This window comes from Indicator indicator, chromosome 3 (genome assembly GCF_027791375.1).
Source record: "Indicator indicator isolate 239-I01 chromosome 3, UM_Iind_1.1, whole genome shotgun sequence".
In the NCBI taxonomy this organism is placed as follows: domain Eukaryota; kingdom Metazoa; phylum Chordata; class Aves; order Piciformes; family Indicatoridae; genus Indicator; species Indicator indicator.
Genome location: NC_072012.1, coordinates 10,252,203 through 10,273,444, shown reverse-complemented (window position 1 = coordinate 10,273,444; position 21,242 = coordinate 10,252,203). Strand labels below are relative to the sequence as shown.

The 21,242-nt window shown below is 60.2% G+C and overlaps 1 protein-coding gene across 1 annotated transcript in view; it reads right to left on the bottom strand.

The window, feature by feature from the left end:
- The window catches only part of SND1 (staphylococcal nuclease and tudor domain containing 1), a 63,312-nt gene extending 48,513 nt beyond the window's left edge, over positions 1–14,799 (bottom strand). Inside the window, exons 1-8 of the mRNA XM_054399750.1 lie at positions 14,725–14,799; positions 12,253–12,402; positions 9,378–9,498; positions 7,917–7,995; positions 6,529–6,689; positions 4,152–4,243; positions 3,158–3,316; positions 2,391–2,497 (exon numbers count right to left, since the gene is read on the bottom strand). Of these exons, the coding sequence (XP_054255725.1) occupies positions 2,391–2,497; positions 3,158–3,316; positions 4,152–4,243; positions 6,529–6,689; positions 7,917–7,995; positions 9,378–9,498; positions 12,253–12,402; positions 14,725–14,799 (944 nt within the window). The remainder of the gene's footprint in view (positions 1–2,390; positions 2,498–3,157; positions 3,317–4,151; positions 4,244–6,528; positions 6,690–7,916; positions 7,996–9,377; positions 9,499–12,252; positions 12,403–14,724) is intronic.
- Positions 14,800–21,242: the final 6,443 nt, after the last annotated feature.

Sequence of the window (21,242 nt, the reverse complement as noted above, 5' to 3'; positions counted from 1 at the left end):
GTTCTGGGTGAGGGGAGAGAAGCTGGGGGAGAAGGTTCTGGGTGAGGGGGAGAGAAGCTGGGGGAGAAGGTTCTGGGTGAGGGGAGAGAAGCTGGGGAGAAGGTTCTGGTGAGGGGAGAGAAGCTGGGGGAGAAGGTTCTGGGTGAGGGGAGAGAAGCTGGGGGAGAAGGTTCTGGGTGAGGGGAGAGAAGCTGGGGGAGAAGGTTCTGGGTGAGGGGAGAGAAGCTGGGGGAGAAGGTTCTGGGTGAGGGGAGAGAAGCTGGGGAGAAGGTTCTGGGTGAGGGGAGAGAAGCTGGGGGAGAAGGTTCTGGGTGAGGGGAGAGAAGCTGGGGGAGAAGGTTCTGGGTGAGGGGAGAGAAGCTGGGGGAGAAGGTTCTGGGTGAGGGGAGAGAAGCTGGGGGAGAAGGTTCTGGGTGAGGGGAGAGAAGCTGGGGGAGAAGGTTCTGGGTGAGGGGAGAGAAGCTGGGGCAGAAGGTTCTGGGTGAGGGGAGAGAAGCTGGGGCAGAAGGTTCTGGGTGAGGGGAGAGAAGCTGGGGGAGAAGGTTCTGGGTGAGGGGAGAGAAGCTGGGGGAGAAGGTTCTGGGTGAGGGGAGAGAAGCTGGGGAGAAGGTTCTGGGTGAGGGGAGAGAAGCTGGGGGAGAAGGTTCTGGGTGAGGGGAGAGAAGCTGGGGAGAAGGTTCTGGGTGAGGGGAGAGAAGCTGGGGGAGAAGGTTCTGGGTGAGGGGAGAGAAGCTGGGGCAGAAGGTTCTGGGTGAGGGGAGAGAAGCTGGGGGAGAAGGTTCTGGGTGAGGGGAGAGAAGCTGGGGCAGAAGGTTCTGGGTGAGGGGAGAGAAGCTGGGGGAGAAGGTTCTGGGTGAGGGGAGAGAAGCTGGGGGAGAAGGTTCTGGGTGAGGGGAGAGAAGCTGGGGCAGAAGGTTCTGGGTGAGGGGAGAGAAGCTGGGGCAGAAGGTTCTGGGTGAGGGGAGAGAAGCTGGGGCAGAAGGTTCTGGGTGAGGGGAGAGAAGCTGGGGCAGAAGGTTCTGGGTGAGGGGAGAGAAGCTGGGGCAGAAGGTTCTGGGTGAGGAGAGAGAAGCTGGGGCAGAAGGTTCTGGGTGAGGGGAGAGAAGCTGGGGCAGAAGGTTCTGGGTGAGGGGAGAGAAGCTGGGGCAGAAGGTTCTGGGTGAGGGGAGAGAAGCTGGGGCAGAAGGTTCTGGGTGAGGGGAGAGAAGCTGGGGCAGAAGGTTCTGGGTGAGGGAGAGAAGCTGGGGGAGAAGGTTCTGGGTGAGGGGAGAGAAGCTGGGGCAGAAGGTTCTGGGTGAGGGGAGAGAAGCTGGGGCAGAAGGTTCTGGGTGAGGGAGAGAAGCTGGGGGAGAAGGTTCTGGGTGGGGAGAGGGGGAGAAGGCTGGGGGGAGAGCAGAAGGTTCTGGGTGAGGGGAGAGAAGCTGGGGCAGAAGGTTCTGGGTGAGGGGAGAGAAGCTGGGGCAGAAGGTTCTGGGTGAGGGGAGAGAAGCTGGGGGAGAAGGTTCTGGGTGAGGGGAGAGAAGCTGGGGCAGAAGGTTCTGGGTGAGGGGAGAGAAGCTGGGGAGAAGGTTCTGGGTGAGGGGAGAGAAGCTGGGGGAGAAGGTTCTGGGTGAGGGGAGAGAAGCTGGGGGAGAAGGTTCTGGGTGAGGGGAGAGAAGCTGGGGCAGAAGGTTCTGGGTGAGGGGAGAGAAGCTGGGGGAGAAGGTTCTGGGCGAGGGGAGAGAAGCTGGGGCAGAAGGTTCTGGGTGAGGGGAGAGAAGCTGGGGGAGAAGGTTCTGGGTGAGGAGAGAGAAGCTGGGGGAGAAGGTTCTGGGTGAGGGGAGAGAAGCTGGGGGAGAAGGTTCTGGGTGAGGGGAGAGAAGCTGGGGGAGAAGGTTCTGGGTGAGGAGAGAGAAGCTGGGGCAGAAGGTTCTGGGTGAGGAGAGAGAAGCTGGGGGAGAAGGTTCTGGGTGAGGGGAGAGAAGCTGGGGGAGAAGGTTCTGGGTGAGGGGAGAGAAGCTGGGGCAGAAGGTTCTGGGTGAGGGGAGAGAAGCTGGGGGAGAAGGTTCTGGGCGAGGGGAGAGAAGCTGGGGCAGAAGGTTCTGGGTGAGGGGAGAGAAGCTGGGGGAGAAGGTTCTGGGTGAGGGGAGAGAAGCTGGGGGAGAAGGTTCTGGGTGAGGGGAGAGACGCTGGGGGAGAAGGTTCTGGGTGAGGAGAGAGAAGCTGGGGCAGAAGGTTCTGGGTGAGGGGAGAGAAGCTGGGGCAGAAGGTTCTGGGCGAGGGGAGAGAAGCTGGGGCAGAGGTTTTTTGAAGGTCCCCAAACCCAGCTGGGTGGAGGGGGCTGGTGGCCCCCTGGCCAGCCCTGGGTGGAGCTCAGAGGGTGCCCAGCTGCCTGCTGGTGTGGGGCTCACCTCTCGGCTGCACGCAGCTTCTCAGCCCCCCGGGTGTAGACGGCGATGGACCAGTCGACGCAGCGGGCAAAGCCCTCCTTCAGCAGCAGCTCCGTGATGTTCCCGTTCTGGGCAGAAGGGGAGGAGGTCCTTTAGGTGTCACAGGTCCCCAAGGACTCAGCTGCAGCACCTGGTGACCCCATGGCTATCAGGTGCCACCCCCACAATACCCTCAACACCTCTCTGTTCCCCTCGTGGGCTACTCGGATGGACCACGGTGCCCTACATCCATCACTCAAGACCACACAGCTCTTCCAAGACCCCACCAGAGGAACAGGGATGTTGCAACCACCTTCAGCACCATCATGGCCTTCTACATCCAAGACACACATCAGGCCTTCAACATCCATCACTCAAGACCACACAGCTCTTCAACCACCAGCATCAAGACCACCATCATGGCCTTCTACATCCATCACTCAAGACCACACAGCTCTTCCAAGATCCCACCAGAGGAACAGGGATGTTGCAACCACCTTCAGCACCATCATGGCCTTCTACATCCATCACTCAAGACTGCCCAGCTCCCCAGGACCCCACCAGAGGAACAGGGATGTTGCAACCACCTTCAGCACCATCATGGTCTCCTAGATCCATCTGAAGACCCCAGAGCAGAGGAATGTGGACATTGACACCACCTTGAGCACCTCCCAGGAGCAATGACTACGGTTTGAAAGCCTTCTTGGACCTCCTCCCACCACCCCTTCTACCAACCCAACGCCACTTGCCGGGTGGAGGATGGTGCCCAAGATGTTCTGGTTGTGGCAGCTCTCCAGGACAATCTGCACATCCCTCTGGAGCAGTCTTGACTCCGTGAAGAACTTGGCTTCAGCAGCAAATGGCTCAGGGACCTCAGGAGCATCTGCCTCACGTTTGAAGGTGGGGCACTGGAGGAGAAGACAGGGATGGTGAGAAGATGGGTTGAGCCCTAAAGACCTGGCGAGACGTCCTGATGGACCACAAGTTATCCATGAGCCAGCAAGGTGGCCTCCAGAAGGCCAAGGGTTTCCTGAGGGGCATGAAGAAGAGTGTGGGCAGCAGGTCAAAGGAGGTTCTCCTCCACCTCTACTCTGTCCTGGTGAGGGCACAGCTGGAGAACTGTGTCCAGTTCTGAAGGGCCTGGAGGACAAGCAGAAGGAAGGGTCTGGAGAAATTGTGAGGAGCAGCTGAGGGGCCTGGGGGTGTTGAGTCTGGAGAGGAAAAAAAAGGCTGAGGGGAGACCTTCTGGCTCTCTGCAACTCCCTGAAAGGAGCTTGGAGCCAGGTGGGCATCAAGGTCGTCTCCTATGTGATGGGACAAGAGGAACCAGTCTCAGGTTGCCCCAGCAGTGCTTTAGGTTGCACATGAGGAACAATTTCTGCTCCTTTAGTGTTGCCCAGGCCTGGCCCAAGCTGCCCAGGGCAGTGGTGGAGTCCCCATCCCTGGAGAGCTTTCAAAGCCCTGGAGATGTGGTGCTGAGGGCCATGGTTTGGTGGTCACCTAGCAGTGCTGCCTTAGGGTTAAGGCTTGGACTCCCTGATCTTGGGAGATCTTTCCCAACCCAAACAATTCCCCATCCCACCTTGGCCTGGTCCCACACTTAAGCCAGAGCAGATACAACCCCCACCCCCCACAGAAAGCCACCAAGGAGGATGGACAATGGACAACAGGGCAAGCTCCAGATGGAAGTGGCTACCAAGAGGTCTTCTGAGCATGCCAGGGCCACCAGCAGCCAAGCCTCACCTTGATGCCCGAGAGCATGACGGTGACCAGGTAGTAGTCAGGGAGGAGAAGGGCTCTGACCACACTCCCATCCCGGACGTGCTCAATGATGGCTGTGGAGCAAAAGCAAACAGGTCGGTGGTGGTGCTGTGGGGGAAGCTGTGGAGCTCTTTGTGGTGAGAAGGTGCCAGGAACAGCACCCCAGGGAGCTCTGGTGGAAGCTGTGGAGCTCTTTGTGGTGAGAAGGTGCCAGGAACAGCACCCCAGGGAGCTCTGGTGGAAGCTGTGGAGCATTTTGTGGTGAGAAGGTGCCAGGAACAGCACCCCAGGGAGCTCTGGTGGAAGCTGTGGAGCTCTTTGTGGTGAGAAGGTGCCAGGAACAGCACCCCAAGGAGCTCTGGTGGAAGCTGTGGAGCTCTTTGTGGTGAGAAGGTGCCAGGAACAGCACCCCAGGAGCTCTGGTGGAAGCTGTGGAGCTCTTTGTGGTGAGAAGGTGCCAGGAACAGCACCCCAGGGAGCTCTGGTGGAAGCTGTGGAGCATTTTGTGGTGAGAAGGTGCCAGGAACAGCACCCCAGGGAGCTCTGGTGGAAGCTGTGGAGCACTTTGTGGTGAGAAGGTGCCAGGAACAGCACCCCAGGGAGCTTTGGTGGAAGCTGTGGAGCTCTTTGTGGTGAGAAGGTGCCAGGAACAGCACCCCAGGGAGCTTTGGTGGAAGCTGTGGAGCATTTTGTGGTGAGAAGGTGCCAGGAACAGCACCCCAGGGAGCTTTAGTGGAAGCTGTGGAGCTCTTTGTGGTGAGAAGGTGCCAGGAACAGCACCCCAAGGAGCTCTGGTGGAAGCTGTGGAGCTCTTTGTGGTGAGAAGGTGCCAGGAACAGCACCCCAGGGAGCTTTAGTGGAAGCTGTGGAGCTCTTTGTGGTGAGAAGGTGCCAGGAACAGCACCCCAAGGAGCTCTGGTGGAAGCTGTGGAGCTCTTTGTGGTGAGAAGGTGCCAGGAACAGCACCCCAGGGAGCTCTGGTGGAAGCTGTGGAGCTCTTTGTGGTGAGAAGGTGCCAGGAACAGCACCCCAAGGAGCTCTGGTGGAAGCTGTGGAGCTCTTTGTGGTGAGAAGGTGCCAGGAACAGCACCCCAAGGAGCTCTGGTGGAAGCTGTGGAGCTCTTTGTGGTGAGAAGGTGCCAGGAACAGCACCCCAGGGAGCTCTGGTGGAAGCTGTGGAGCTCTTTGTGGTGAGAAGGTGCCAGGAACAGCACCCCAAGGAGCTCTGGTGGAAGCTGTGGAGCATCTTTGTGGTGAGAAGGTGCCAGGAACAGCACCCCAGGGAGCTCTGGTGGAAGCTGTGGAGCTCTTTGTGGTGAGAAGGTGCCAGGAACAGCACCCCAGGGAGCTCTGGTGGAAGCTGTGGAGCATTTTGTGGTGAGAAGGTGCCAGGAACAGCACCCCAGGGAGCTTTGGTGGAAGCTGTGGAGCATTTTGTGGTGAGAAGGTGCCAGGAACAGCACCCCAGGGAGCTTTAGTGGAAGCTGTGGAGCATTTTGTGGTGAGAAGGTGCCAGGAACAGCACCCCAGGGAGCTTTGGTGGAAGCTGTGGAGCTCTTTGTGGTGAGAAGGTGCCAGGAACAGCACCCCAAGGAGCTCTGGTGGAAGCTGTGGAGCTCTTTGTGGTGAGAAGGTGCCAGGAACAGCACCTCAAGGAGCTCTGGTGGAAGCTGTGGAGCTCTTTGTGGTGAGAAGGTGCCAGGAACAGCACCCCAAGGAGCTTTGGTGGAAGCTGTGGAGCTCTTTGTGGTGAGAAGGTGCCAGGAACAGCACCCCAGGGAGCTTTAGTGGAAGCTGTGGAGCTCTTTGTGGTGAGAAGGTGCCAGGAACAGCACCCCAGGGAGCTCTGGTGGAAGCTGTGGAGCATTTTGTGGTGAGAAGGTGCCAGGAACAGCACCCCAGGGAGCTTTAGTGGAAGCTGTGGAGCATCTTTGTGGTGAGAAGGTGCCAGGAACAGCACCCCAAGGAGCTTTGGTGGAAGCTGTGGAGCTCTTTGTGGTGAGAAGGTGCCAGGAACAGCACCCCAGGGAGCTTTAGTGGAAGCTGTGGAGCTCTTTGGGGTGAGAAGGTGCCAGGAACAGCACCCCAAGGAGCTTTGGTGGAAGCTGTGGAGCATTTTGTGGTGAGAAGGTGCCAGGAACAGCACCCCAAGGAGCTTTGGTGGAAGCTGTGGAACATTTTGTGGTGAGAAGGTGCCAGGAACAGCACCCTGAGGAGCTCTGATAGAAGCCATGGAGTACTTTGTGGTGAGAAGGTGCCAGGAACAGCACCCCAGGGAGCATGAGACAAGCAGGCAGAGGAAGATGGAGGCCATGGGTGAACCCAACCCAACCATGGAGCAGAACTGATGCCCACTGACCGTTGACTGGCTTCTGGTGCATGGAGTCCACAAAGTGCCTGGGGTTCTCGATGGTGTACTTGAGGTCTCTGATGGTGTGGGACCCTGAGCCTTCACTCCACATCCCCTTCTTGGCACTCTTGGCTTGCTCCTCCAGTTCTGCCAACCTGCTCTGCTCAAGGCTGGAAGGAGGAGAGGGAGAGGTGGTCAAACCCAACCGGTTCCTGGAAGTTTTGATGAGCAGCAGCATCCATCCTGCATGCTCTGGGGGACTGATGACTTCCCTCTGGAAGAGGAACCACCTGGTTGAGTTGGTGAAGCCATGGTTGGTGCTGCTGACAGCTTCCACCATCAGTGTCCCAAAGACCCACCACTGGAAGCACCACCTTGGGCCAGGCTGAAGAGGTTCAACCTCTAATGCTTTTCTGAGGCTATTTTTTAGACACCAAGATGGAGAAGGTGAAGAAAGGGAAGCCCCAACTTCTGGCATGGCTTTGGGAGAGGAGGAATGGCAAACCCAGGTCCCACACAAGCAGGGGTGACATCAGAGGGTTTGGAGACAACCTGAGAGTTTGGGGATCACTGAGGGGTTTGGAGGATAACAAAGGGTCTGGGCAGGGGGTGTTGATGGAAGTTCAGGGGTTGATGGAGAGGGTTTTGGGGGTCACCAGAGGGTTTGGAGGACACCAAAGGTAGAGTTGATGGCTAACACCAACCCTAACTCCTGCTGTCACCAGAACTCCTTAAATTTGGTGACAAGTTGTGGTGGAATTCATCAGCTCAGGTCAAAGCTACAGCTTGATGGACCCCAGCTTCACCTCAGAAGTGCTTCACCCTGAGCAGCTTCACGAGGGGGCTGAGAACCACCTCATGAAGCCATTAATGAATGCAGCCTTGGAATGAGGAGAGCAACCATCAAGAGATGTTCTCCAGTCGATGCATGCTCATGATGAACTGCTAATGAAGCTCCTGGAAGAGGCATCACCCAACCTTTGGCAGGGTCAGGGGGTGAAGGCTCTGCTCCAGCACTGTCAAAGATCATTTGGATCAGAGAAGACCTTGAAGATCATTTCAGTCCAACCCATCACACTCTGGGGTTCAGAGTGATCAACCTCTCCTGATGCTAGCTCTGTTATCTTGCAGGAGAAGACTGAAGGAGCAGAACAGCAAGGCCAAAGCCAACAGAAGGTCCCCATGAGGCTCCTTCAAAGCCTCCTCAACCTTTCAGAGCCTCCTCGAGCCCTGAAGCCTAGAGGTCACCACCCTGGGACACTGCTACCAGAGAAACCTGAGCATGAGAGAAAAACCAGCAGCAGGCAAGGCTGAGGAACCCAACATCTCCATGGCCAAGTAAGGAACCAGAGAAGGAAGAGGAGGTCCCCAGAGGGGGAAGCCAACCCTCCACGTACTTGTTGGTTCGGATCCCTTCCCGGCGTGAGGCCAGACCTTCAGCCACCAGGGACTCAGCAATGTTCTCCCCACTTGTGTCTGTGAAGAGAGGAGAGGACTTGATGAGGCAAGGAGTCACCATGGAGGTACCAACACCTCAGTCCTGGAAAGCATCCGACCCCAGCATGGTGCTGGTGGGAAGGGACCTCTGGAGCTCATCCAGTCCAACCCCCCTGCTCCAGCAGGGCACCCACAGCAGCTTGCCCAGGGTCACAATGGCCAGGGGGGGGTTGGAAGCTCTCTGGACAAGGAGACTCCACAACCTCTCTGGGCTCCACCACCCTCAAAGTCAAGATGTTTCTCCTGATGGAACCTCCTGGGCTCCAGTTGGTGCCCATTGCTCCTTGTCCTGTCACAGGGCACAAGAGTCTGGCCACATCCTCTTGCCCCCCACCCTTCAGCTCTTGCAGAGCATTGAGCAGATGCCCTCTCAGGCTGCTCTTCTCCAGGCTCAACAACCCCAAGTCCCTCAGTTCTCCAGACCCTTCCCCAGCTTGGCTGCCCTTCTCTAGACCTCAGCAGCTTCCCAGCCTCCACTGGACTCTCTCCAGCAGCTCCAAATCTCTCTGGGATTGGGGAGCCCAGAACTGGATCCAGTTTTCCAGCTGTGGCCTCAGCAGGGCAGAGTAGAGGGGAAGGAGAACTTCCTTTGACCTGCTGGCCACATTCCTTGATGTCTCCCCAGGACACCACTGGCCTTCCTCAGGCCACATTGCTGGCTCTTGGGCAACTTCTTGTCCACCAGGACTTCCAGGTCCTTCCACTCCCAGGCAGGGGTAAGGGGATGTGGCCAGACTCTTCTCAGTGCTGTCCAGGGACAGGACAAGGGCCAACAGGCACCAGCTGGAACCCAGGAGGTTCCATCAGGAGCAACTTGTTGGCTTGGAGGGCGATGGAGACAAGAGAGCTTGTGGTGTCTCCTTCTCTGGAGAGCTTCCAACCCCACCTGACCATTGTGACCCTGGGCAAGCTGCTGGGGGTGGCCCTGCTGGAGCAGAGATGTTGGACTGGATGAGCTCCCAGAGGTCCCTTCTCACCACCACCATGCTGGGATTTGATGGATTCTGGTCACCTCCTGACTGGTTCCCTTCCTCCATCCCAGTTCCACCACCACCACATACCCCTGGATGTTGGTGGAACGTTGCTGGGAACTGGGACAAAGCAGCAGCTTCTGGGCCCTGGCCTTGGCACAAGCATGGGGAGGGGGTGGCAGTGGTGGCACGGTGACCCTGCTTTGGACCAAATGATCTCCAGAGGCCCCTTCCCAGCAGCACCACAGGCTGGGGTTTGGGGATTTTGGTACCAACACCACATCCCCAACCCACCCTCCAGCTATGAAAACACAGCACCACCACCCCCCCCCAAAAAAAAAAAAAAACCAGCAGCCCCTTGGGTGCTGGAGGAACCTCTTGAGAGCTCACCTTTGCCCAGGTAGACCATCCCATACTCCCGGCCCTGGGGGGTCTTGTACTCCACAGTGAAGCAGACCTCCTTCCCAATCAGCTTCTTCCGCAGGAATTCCCGAGCTGGAAAGCCCCAGGGCTGGTGGGAAAGAAGTCAACAGGTCAAACACAACCAAGGAACTCACCTTCTCCTCCATCACTTCTCCTAGGGCCACAGCAAAGCCAGTTAGCAACTCAAGAACTTCCAGAAGAACCCAACCAGGTCGCCCTCCCTTCCCGCCTCCAGCCACCCCCAAAGGTTGGGTTTGTCCCCCTCCAAGCTGGTTTTCCAGATGGCCAAGTGCTCCTCAAGCATTCAGATCCAGTTGGATGAGAGCAGGAAAGCTCCTGGGACAGAAGGAGGTCTAGAACATGGAGGTTGAGATGGAGTCCCAGCACCCACGAACATGGGTCTAGAACATGGAGGTCTGGAGGAGTCCCAGCAGCCAAGAACGTGGTGGAAGCTCCTCAAGGCTCCTTCTCGAGGTTGAAGGTGATGGAGCAAAGCAGGACCAGCCCTGGTGACCACATCCAGATGGCAGAAATCAATCCCTTGCATCTCCTCTGCACCTTCCCAGCTCCAGAGCTGGAGCTCCCCAGTGAAGCTCAAACCCTGCAGAAGGTGGGTGGGAAACTGGTGGAGAAGATGACGTACTGGGAACCAATTAAAGCCACCCTGTCACATCTTCAGATGACTGACATCTCGAAGCCAACCTCGAGAAGACAAAGTCCCCAAGGAGAACAATCACCTACCACAGCTTCCCACCACCCACAGGATAAGGGAGGAGGAGGGGTGGTGGCCCAAGGTTCTCCAACAGACACCGAGCCAGTGCCACCAGTTGCTACCAGCACTCAACCTGCCAAAGCAGCACCACTGCTGGAGCCTCTTCTACCCCCAACCTGGGGCAGGTAAAGACCTGCAGAGGAAGCCTGGAGGCACCATCGGTTTCTTCTGGTTCTTCAGACCATGACTGGGCCTTGCTGGTGGACAATCCTGACCATAACAAGGTCAAGGTGGAGAAGTCCACCCCAAAATCCATACTGGCAGGTTGGGATCTCTTAAAGGGGGATGGAAAGGAATAGTCTCCTCGTCCTTCAGACTGTGACTGGTTGGTGGACAATGGTTGTCCATGTCCTCACCATACCAAGGTCAGGAAGGAGAAGTCCACCCCAAAATCCATACTGAAAGGTTGGAGGAGGAAAAGGATCTCTTGAAGGATGATGGAAGGAGTTGAGAAGAACAAGCGGCCTGCACCCCATGGGACAGAAGGTCTTGGCCTAGTAGGGCAATGGCCAAGTCAAAAGTGCTGAGGTCTTCAGAGTGGGACCAACTGCCTGGAGAAGAAGGTGCTGTGGTCTCCAGAGTTAGACCAGCAGCAGGAGGAGAAGGTGCTGTGGTCTCCAGAGTGGGACCAGCAGCAGGAGGAGAAGGGGCTGTGGTCTCCAGAGTGGGACCAGCAGTGGGAGGAGAAGGGGCTGTGGTCTCCAGAGTGGGACCAGCAGTGGGAGGAGAAGGGGCTGTGGTCTCCAGAGTGGGACCAGCAGCGGGAGGAGAAGGGGCTGTGGTCTCCAGAGTGGGACCAGCAGCGGGAGGAGAAGGGGCTGTGGTCTCCAGAGTGGGACCAGCAGTGGGAGGAGAAGGGGCTGTGGTCTCCAGAGTGGGACCAGCAGCAGGAGGAGAAGGGGCTGTGGTCTCCAGAGTGGGACCAGCAGCAGGAGGAGAAGGGGCTGTGGTCTCCAGAGTGGACCAGCAGAGGAGGAGAAGGGGCTGTGGTCTCCAGAGTGGGACCAGCAGTGGGAGGAGAAGGGGCTGTGGTCTCCAGAGTGGGACCAGCAGCAGGAGGAGAAGGGGCTGTGGTCTCCAGAGTGGGACCAGCAGTGGGAGGAGAAGGGGCTGTGGTCTCCAGAGTGGGACCAGCAGTGGGAGGAGAAGGGGCTGTGGTCTCCAGAGTGGGACCAGCAGTGTGAGGAGAAGGGGCTGTGGTCTCCAGAGTGGGACCAGCAGCAGGAGGAGAAGGGGCTGTGGTCTCCAGAGTGGGACCAGCAGTGGGAGGAGAAGGGGCTGTGGTCTCCAGGAGAAGGGGCTGTGGTCTCCAGAGTGGGACCAGCAGTGGGAGGAGAAGGGGCTGTGGTCTCCAGGAGAAGGGGCTGTGGTCTCCAGGAGAAGGGGCTGTGGTCTCCAGAGTGGGACCAGCAGTGGGAGGAGAAGGGGCTGTGGTCTCCAGAGTGGGACCAGCAGTGGGAGGAGAAGGGGCTGTGGTCTCCAGAGTGGGACCAGCAGTAGGAGGAGAAGGGGCTGTGGTCTCCAGGAGAAGGGGCTGTGGTCTCCAGGAGAAGGGGCTGTGGTCTCCAGAGTGGGACCAGCAGTGGGAGGAGAAGGGGCTGTGGTCTCCAGAGTGGGACCAGCAGTGGAGGAGAAGGGGCTGTGGTCTCCAGAGTGGGACCAGCAGTGGGAGGAGAAGGGGCTGTGGTCTCCAGGAGAAGGGGCTGTGGTCTCCAGAGTGGGACCAGCAGCGGGAGGAGAAGGGGCTGTGGTCTCCAGGAGAAGGGGCTGTGGTCTCCAGGAGAAGGGGCTGTGGTCTGCAGGAGAAGGGGCTGTGGTCTCCAGGAGAAGGGGCTGTGGTCTGCAGGAGAAGGGGCTGTGGTCTCCAGGAGAAGGGGCTGTGGTCTCCAGGAGAAGGGGCTGTGGTCTGCAGGAGAAGGGGCTGTGGTCTGCAGGAGAAGGGGCTGTGGTCTGCAGGAGAAGGGGCTGTGGTCTCCAGGAGAAGGGGCTGTGGTCTGCAGGAGAAGGGGCTGCGGTGGCGGAGGTGGGAGGCAGCAGGCTGGGGGAGAAGGGGCTCCTGGGGGTCCCTACCTCATCCGGGGTGTCCTTGGCCTCGGGCTGCCCGGCAGCAGCACGTCTGGCCAGGCTGCCCGCCCGGATGTTGCTGAGGTTGATCTGACGTTCGGGTGGGGGCCCACCACGGGGCTGCCCACGGACGATGATGGCACAGCCTGACAGCACCTGAGGAGGTGAAGAAGAGGAGGAGGAGTTATGGAAGGGCCTCCATGACGGCGAGGATGAGGAGGCCAGAGGCGATGGAGCTGAAGGTGAGGGTGATGGTCTGCAAAGACACCTCCAAGGATGGATCCTGACCCTCAGCACAACTTCTCGTGGGCCTGGAAGGGTCAGGATGGATCCAGAAGGTTGGCCCTGAGGTTCTTAAAGGTCTTCTCCAACACAGATGATGGAGTTGGCAGACCCACCCCAAAGCTCTGCTTGCCCCATGGCATCTCCTCCATGACCAACCCCACAACAGATCCACCAGGCCAGTGCCAAGGCTCTGCTTCCCCCATGGCATCTCCTCCATGACCAACCCCATGACAGATTCAGGACCACAGGACAACCAATCCCAGGGCTCTGGTTGCCCACCATAGATGTGCCAAGGTCAGGACAAGGTCAGGTTTGGGGACACCTGAGAATCTGGGGATCACTGAGGGGTTTGGGGGGTACCGAAGGGTCTGGAGGTTGATGGAAGTTCAGGGGTTGATGGAGAGGGTTTTGGAGGTCACCAGAGGGTTTGGAGGACACCAATGGTTTGGGGATGCTGCAGGGTTTCAGTGGTCACCAGAGGCTTTTGGAGGTCACCAGAGGTGTTGGGGGACACACCAAGGGTCTGGGAGTGGAGATTTTGGGATGGTGGCCATGAAAAGGACCCCAAAATCCCCACGCCCCCAAAACCCTCTGGTGGCCCACCAAACCCTTAGTGTCTCCCCAAAATCTATGGTGATCCCCAAAGCCTTGGCGTCCTCAAAACCTTCTGGACACCCCAAAACCCCAGCATCCCCAAAACCCTCTGGTGACTCCCCTAAAGCCTTGGTGTCTCCAAAACCCTTTGGCGACTCCCAAAACCCCACCAGTGACCACAAACCCTGTGGTGACACCCCCCCCAAGCCCTGATGTCCCCAAAACCCTCCAGCAACCCCCACCCCCCGATGTCCCCCAAACCCTCTAGTGACCCACAAAACCCTCTGGTGCCCCCCGAACTCTCAGCAACTTCAATCCTCTGGTGCCCCCAAACCCTCTGGTGCCCCCCCTCAAACACCACAGCATCCCCAGTCCTCTGGTGTCCCCCAGGCCATCAGCAACCTCAAACCCTCAGCAGCCCCCAGATCCTCTGGCACCCCCAAAACCCTTTCATGTCCCCAAGCCCCCAGTGTCCCCCCCCAAAATCCCCCAAACCTTCTGGTGACCCCAGTCCTTCAGTGATCCCCCAAGTCTTTGGTGTCCCCCAACATCATCTGGTGTCCCAAAACTCCTTGATGACCTCCAAACCCTCAGTGCCCCCAAAGCCTCCCGGGTCACCCAAACCCTCTAGAGACCCCCCCTCAAACTCTCAGGTGTCCCCCAAACCTCTCACATCCCCAAAGCCTGCAGTAACCCCAAAGCCCTGCGTCCCCCAATCACTTGAACAATCCCCCAAACCCCTCATGTCCCCCAAACCCCTCCAGTGTCCCCCCTAAATCCCTCCCACTGTCCCCCTGCAAGCTTCTCCACTGCCCCCCTAAACCTTTTGGTGACCCCCAAACCCTCAGCTCCAGCGGGGGGACCCCAAAGCTCTTCCTGCCCCCTCCCGGCATAACGGGACCCTCCAGCCCCACCCTTTACCCCGGTTCAGCCTTGTCACCGGACCCAGGAAGGAATGGCGGGCTTGGGGGACACCTCAGGGGTGCCAGGACCGGGAGCCGCAGGCAGCCCACGGGGCCCCGGGAGAGGATGTGGGAAGAGGGTTATAGGTACCGGAGAGGGCTGCAGTGGCGGTAGGGCTCCCGGTTCCCGGGAAGCAAGATGGGGAGTGAAGAGGAGGATCCCCGTCAGCGGAGGGAGCTACGGGAGGTGGAGGAGTTCCCGGTACCGGAGTGGGGGGCATAGAGGGTGTAGGTCCCAGTCACAGGGACGGGAAGTGGGGAGTGACGGGGGGGATGCCGTACACTCGAGGCGAGTCACGGGGACCGGAGAGTGCTACGGAAGGTAGAGGAGTCCCGAGTACCGGAGGGAGGTCCCGGGTACTAGAAAGGGTTCTCGGGTACCGGAGGTGGCTGCGGGAGGTGGAGGGGGTGCCAGACACCGGAGAGGGTTCCCGAATACCGCAGGGGGCTGCAGGAGGTGGACGGATCCCGGGTACCGGAGAGGGCATCCCGGATACCCGAGAGCCCCCAGCCACCGACGGGAGCTGCACCCCGTGACCGGTTCAGCTGCCACAAGGGGCAAGGTACAGAGGGAGGGAAAAACACGGGGAAGGCCCACGGGGAACGGCGGCAACGGGCAGGCGGGCAAAGCTCTTACCATCTTAACGATACCGCGCTGGACGGTGAGAGGCGGCGCGGAGCCGCCCTGGCCAGTGGCGGCCGCGGAGGCCATGATGACGGAGCCGGGACAGAGCGGAGGGAGCCGGGACAGAGCGCCGGAGGGGAGCGGGAAGCGGCGGAAGGAGGGGAGCGGGCCCGGTCCGAGCGCGGAAGGGAACCGCGGGGCGGGGGCGGGGCGAGGAGAGACGAGGCGGAGCCAAACTGCTGGTTACGCCCCTCCGCCAGGCTGCCAGCCAATGAGACGCCTCCTCCCTCTGCCGGCTCCTCCCTGCCCCCTCTGAGTTTCAACCAATAGCGCCGCGCGGCGCGGCACGAGAGGGCCGCGGCGGGGGGTGACGTCACGGGAAGCCACGCGCTGGGAAGAGACGGGACTTCCGGGGGGCACGCGGCGGCGCCAGGGACACGTCGGCAAAAGGGGGGCCGCGAGCGCTCCCACGTGGCCTCCCGCCGCGCGCCGCCGCCTGGGGGATACGCCCCCCACGTCTTGCGTTGTGACGTCATCGCGCTAGCGCCCGCTGCACGACGCCGCCTAGCGGACAATAGTGGGAGCGGCAGGAAGGCGCTGGGGCATCCCCGGCACTGGGAGCAGCGAGCCGGGCACGGGGCACGGGGCACGGAGGTCGGGGCACGGGGCACGGGGCACGGAGGTCGGGGCACGGACCCATGGCAGGGACAGGGGAAAGGGGCCCTGGGGAACAGGGGGACCGCGAAAAGAGGTCTCGGGGAAGCGGGGGAAACGGAGTCCCCGTGGGCAGTCCGATGACGGAGGCAGGTGAAGGGGAGCTGGGGTGCAGCCTCCTCGGGGGACCGGCGAAAAGGGTCCCGGGGGTCAGCCCCACGGATGAAATGGGGGTCCCCCAACACAGCACAAAGGGAAAACCAGGAAAAGGTGTCCCGGGGGGCAGCACCAGCGGGGTCCGGGGGACCCCCCAGCACGACCCTACGGGGGCGTTAAAAGGATGGGGGTCCCTCCAAACACAGCCCCAGCGGGGGGGAGAGGGCTTCTCCCCAGCACAGCACCATGGAGGGAGCATGGAAGGGGGTCCCCCAAGTGCAGCCCCACTGGCCTCACTTTGGGGGTACAGGGACACCAGGAGGGGCTTGGGGTCAAAAAGGGAGGAGAATGGGGACACACCTCGCCCCTGCCCCCCCATCCCCTCCTGCTGCAGGAGTGATCTGGGCCAGTTTGGGGGTGGGGGGTTGGCATTTTGGGTCACTACTGCCTGATGGCTCTGTCCTCAATGCCACCCTCCACCCTTCTGCTGCCCCGTGGCCACCCATGTGCCACCAAGAGGCCACCACATCGCCACTGTGTCCTGCACCAGCAAGGGGAGGTCCCATGGCATTGACCAGGGGATGGCTCACCCATCAGCAGCAGCATCACCGCATCCTGGCTCTGGGATGGCAGTGCCACCCTTCTGCCAGATGAGGCTGTGGGTCCAGACCTGACACCTTTGAGGTGATCCCAAAACCCACCACGTGGAGCAGAGGAACCCAGGGAGCGAGCTCAGGGTTGGAACTTGGGGTTAAGCACATAGCTGTGGGCACCACATCCAAGCTGGTGGCATTGGCAAGTGACCAGCTGGTGGGCAGTGGGTGGAAAAGAGCTCAACCCTGCTTGGGAGATGGTTTGGAGATGCCCTTGGAGCTTACCTGGTTGGAGATGCCATCCCTGGCTGTACCAACCCTGTAATGTTGGGTGGTAGAACTTCATGATATGCATGGTGTGGAGCAGGGCTGGTTCTTCAGACCCCAGCACGCCAGAACTTGCCTCTGCCAGCTCAGGAGGTGCCAGTCTGGTGCTGGGTGGTAGGAGATGAAGATCCACCTCAGAGTGCTCATGCAGGGAAGTCAGGAGGTGACAACTGGGATGGTTGGAGCCACCCAGGGTGGTGGGGGTAAGGAAAGTGTTAGGGCTCTGTTTGGGTGGACTGGTTCTGTGGTGGCATCTCACAGGGTTGGGACCAAGACTGCAAGAGGCCAAGAAGGCCAATGGTGTCCTGGGGGGCATCAAGAAGAGTGTGGCCAGCAGGTCAAGGGAGGCTCTCTTCCCCGTCTTCTCTGCCCTGCTGAGGCCACAGCTGGAGAACTGGGTCCAGTTCTGGGCTCCCCAGTCCCAGAGAGACTGGGAGCTACTGCAGAGAGTCCAGTGGAGGCTGGGGAGATGCTGAGGTCCAGAGAAGGGCAGCCAAGCTGGGGAAGGGCCTGGAGAACTTGCAAGGAACAGCTGAGGGACCTGGGGGTCTTGAGGCTGGAGAAGAGCAGCCTGAGAGGGGATCTGAGCAATGCTCAGCAAGAGCTGAAGGGTGGAGGTCATGAGGGTGGGGCTTGGATCCTCTTAGTGGTGCCCAGCAACAGGGCAAGGGGCACCAACTGCAACCCAGGAGGTTCCATCAGGAGCAGCTGGTTGGCTGTGAGGGTGGTGGAGCCCTGGGGCAGGCTGCCCAGAGAGCTTGTGGAGTCTCCTTGTCTGGAGAGCTTCCAGCCCCACCTGGCCACTGTGATGGTGGACAACCTGCTGTGGGTACCCTGCTTTGCACTGGATGATCTCCAGAGGTCCCTTCCCACCACCACCCTGCTGGGACTGGGGGCTTCTGGTAAGCTGTGCCACCCTGTTGGCACCTTCTGCCTGGTCAGGACACAGTTTCCAACCTTCATGATGTGCTTCCCATCCAAGAGCTGTTTCCCACACACCAGCCCTGGTGATGTCACAACCTTTTGTCCCTCTGTGCCATGCCCTTGAGCTCCTGCTCCTGGAGTTCCACCCCAACACCACCACCACCAACCCTGGCAAAGCTCCTCAGCCACCCCAATTTATGTCACTTATGGCTCTGCTCTTCACCACATCCTGGCTGCTGGCTGTGCCCCACCAAGCTGTGGGCTCCAGCAGCAGCTCCTTCTCTGGTGAAGGCATCTCCAAGGCTTCAAATTGTCTCTTTTGGGCTGCTTTACTTTATTATTTTTTTTTTCCAAAGGAAAAGAAAGAAACTGGAGGTGGAAGCTTTATCTGAAGAAGGTTTTCATGGCTGCTTGAGTCACCAGGGCTTTGAACTTCTGGGAGGGAAATGAAAGGGATTGGAGGTGTTTTGTTTTTTTTTCTTCCCCACCCACCCCTGGTGCTGAGTGAGGAACATCTGCTGCAGACAAACAGGCTGCATGGTGAGGGACCAGCACAGGACCTGGTGCTGGTTGGAGCTGGTCCTACCAACCCCTGTCCCATCCTCCTGCTGGGATGAGCTCAAGCAACACCACAAACTCCAGGGGTTCACCAGCAGCTGTCTTGGGGAGGGTTGGGGTAGGTCACAACAGACCAAGTGACTTTTCTCCTCCTTTCCCATCCCATCACGCAGCTCCTCTTCCACAGCTCCAGAGTCTTCCCCCCCATCCCAACTGGGAGAGCTCCAGCCAAGCTTCTGCTTTCTCCAGAGGTGCCAGGTGTAGCCCCCCCCCCCCACCACCCAGCAGTCTCCCCCATTTCCAACGACCCCCCTGGTGGGACAGGTCCTTCTTCAGCCTGGCAGCCAGGAGAAGACATCCCCAGCCACGTCCCTCACTGCCATCCCCACTGCTCCTCAGCCTCCTGCACATCCCCACCAAGTAGCAACCCAGCATCTGGAGTGAGAAGGACACTGAGGAGCTGCAGCAGGTCCAGAGAAGGGTGACAAAGCTGGGGAAGAAGGAGAAGGGTCTGGAGAACTTGTGAGGAGCAGCTGAGGGACCTGAGATTGTTGAGCCTGGAGAAAAGGAGGCTCAGGGGAGACCTTCTGGCTCTCTACAACTCCCTGAAAGGAGCTTGGAGCCAGGTGGGCAGCAAGGTCTTCTCCTAAGTGATGGAACAAGAGGAAATGGCCTCAGGTTTCCCCAGGGGAGGTTCAGGTTGGACATGAGGAACAATTTCTGCTCCTTGAGGACTGTCTGGACCTGTCCCAGGCTGCCCAGGGCAGTGGTGGATTCCCCACCCCTGGAGGGGTTGCAGAGCTGTGGAGCTGTGGTGCTGAGGGCCATGGCTTGGGGGTGCCCTGGCAGGGCTGGGTTGAGGGTTGGACTGGATGGTCCTCAGGCTCTCTTCCAAGCCAAACCATTCTGTGACTCCATGGAAGATGCTGCCCTGGAGTGCAGCAGGGAAGCAGGACAGGGACAGTGGCAACCCTTCTGCAGTGTCCCAGTGGCTGGGACAGGGACATGGCAATGCTGATGGTGACAAAGCTCCAGCCTGACGAAGTGGTCCCCAAAGCACTCAGCTCCCACTGCTTGTCCCCAGCCACAGCCCCGGGGAGGGGCACCATGGTCCTGGGCTCCAAAACCCACCCAAGGCAGCTGAGGAAGGGGTTGGTGGCCAAGCAAATGCCAGTATGGAGTTCTCCTGCCTCGGGGGTGGCACCGCTCGGGGTGGCTGGAGGTGGGCACCACCCAGCCCTTGAGGGGCATGGTTTGGGGAGCTGCTGGGAGCTGTCCTGGCCATGCTGGCACCACTGGTTGGGGAGCTGCTGGCAGCTGTCCTGGTCATACTGGCACCACTGGTTGGGGAGCTGCTGGCAGCTGTCCTGGTCATACTGGCACCACTGGTTGGGGAGCTGCTGGGAGCTGTCCTGGCCATGCTGGCACCACTGGTTGGGGAGCTGCTGGGAGCTGTCCTGGTCATACTGGCACCACTGGTTGGGGAGGTGCTGGGAGCTGTCCTGGCCATACTGGCACCACTGGTTGGGGAGCTGCTGGGAGCTGTCCTGGCCATACTGGCACCACTGGTTGGGGAGCTGCTGGCAGCTGTCCTGGCCATACTGGCACCACTGGTTGGGGAGGTGCTGGGAGCTGTCCTGGTCATACTGGCACCACTGGTTGGGGAGCTGCTGGGAGCTGTCCTGGCCATACTGGCACCACTGGTTGGGGAGCTGCTGGCAGCTGTCCTGGTCATACTGGCACCACTGGTTGGGGAGCTGCTGGGAGCTGTCCTGGCCATACTGGCACCACTGGTTGGGGAGCTGCTGGCAGCTGTCCTGGCCATGCTGGCACCACTGGTTGGGGAGCTGCTGGCAGCTGTCCTGGCCATGCTGGCACCACTGGTTGGGGAGCTGCTGGGAGCTGTCCTGGCCATACTGGCACCACTGGTTGGGGAGCTGCTGGGAGCTGTCCTGGCCATACTGGCACCACTGGTTGGGGAGGTGCTGGCAGCTGTCCTGGCCATGCTGGCACCACTGGTTGGGGAGCTGCTGGCAGCTGTCCTGGCCATGCTGGCACCACTGGTTGGGGAGCTGCTGGCAGCTGTCCTGGTCATACTGGCACCACTGGTTGCAATCAGAGTGGGGTTTGATTAGAGAAATGGGGTGGGGGGGCAGGGGCTTGGGTGGGTTTGAGGGGGACACCAGAGGTGGTGGTGGCCCAGAGGAAGCAGCCACTGGGATGATGAGGTGTTGGGGGGGGGGAGCTCAGAGGACCTCATCTGTCCAGCACCAAAGCCTTGCAGGAGGAGTTGTGGCTCTGCAGGGTTTGTGCCACCACCAGCAGCACCAGGAGAAACCAGTAACCCAACTGGGAGGGGGCACAACTCCTCCCCAGAGAGGTGAGGGTGAGACTCCATCACCCCAGCCTGGCTGTGCCCTGCTGGACCTGGGGTGGGGGTCCCAGTGTGGAGCTGGGGAGGCAATGGTGGCCCAGATGTCACCAGCACAGGGACATTCTCCAGGCACCGTGATCCAGGTGAAGGAGCTCCCCAGGGGGGGCTGTTGGTGTGTTCCCCCCAGCTCGGTGGAGACCCTCAGAGCCAGGGACACCCCAGAGCCTGGAGGTGGGCAAGGGGCTGTGGGGGACTAGTGGGAAGTGGTGGCACTGGGGGTGCGGGCAGGAGGTTGGCAGAGAGGTGCCCCTGAGCCTGGGGGGGCAGCAGGACCAAGGAGGGAGTCTCCAGGGGCTGCCAGGGAGCTGGAGGGGGACTGCCTGTGGGATGGAAACAGGGAGGGGGTCAGGAATGGCCTCTGGCACCTCACATTGCCAGGGGGCACTGGCACCCCACATTCAGGGGCGGGGGGGGGGGGCTGGGTTTAGGTGAAGGGCAGGGGATGTGCCAAGTGCCTGCACCCTGGGGGGTCCAGCACCCCAAGGCTCCCACACCCAGCTGCTGGCCCCCACCCTACCCATCCGAGGGGTCCCAGCACCCCAAGGCTCCCACACCCAGCTGCTGGCCCCCACCCTACCCATCCGAGGGGTCCCAGCACCCCAAGGCTCCCACACCCAGCTGCTGGCCCCCATCCTGCCCATCCCAGGGTCCCAGCACCCCAAGGCTCCCACACCCAGCTGCTGGCCCCCACCCCACCCATTCTTGAGGGTCCCAAGCCCCCTCCCAGCCCTTTTACCAGAGCAGGACTCCTCCCATCTGGAGGTGCAGAGGTGCAGAGGGGCTGGGGTGCCAGGGAAGGTGGTGAGGAGGTGGTTGTGGGCATCACCATGCCCATGCCCATGGAGGGGCTGTGGTGAGCTGCTGGAGGTGGCCAGGAGGTGCTG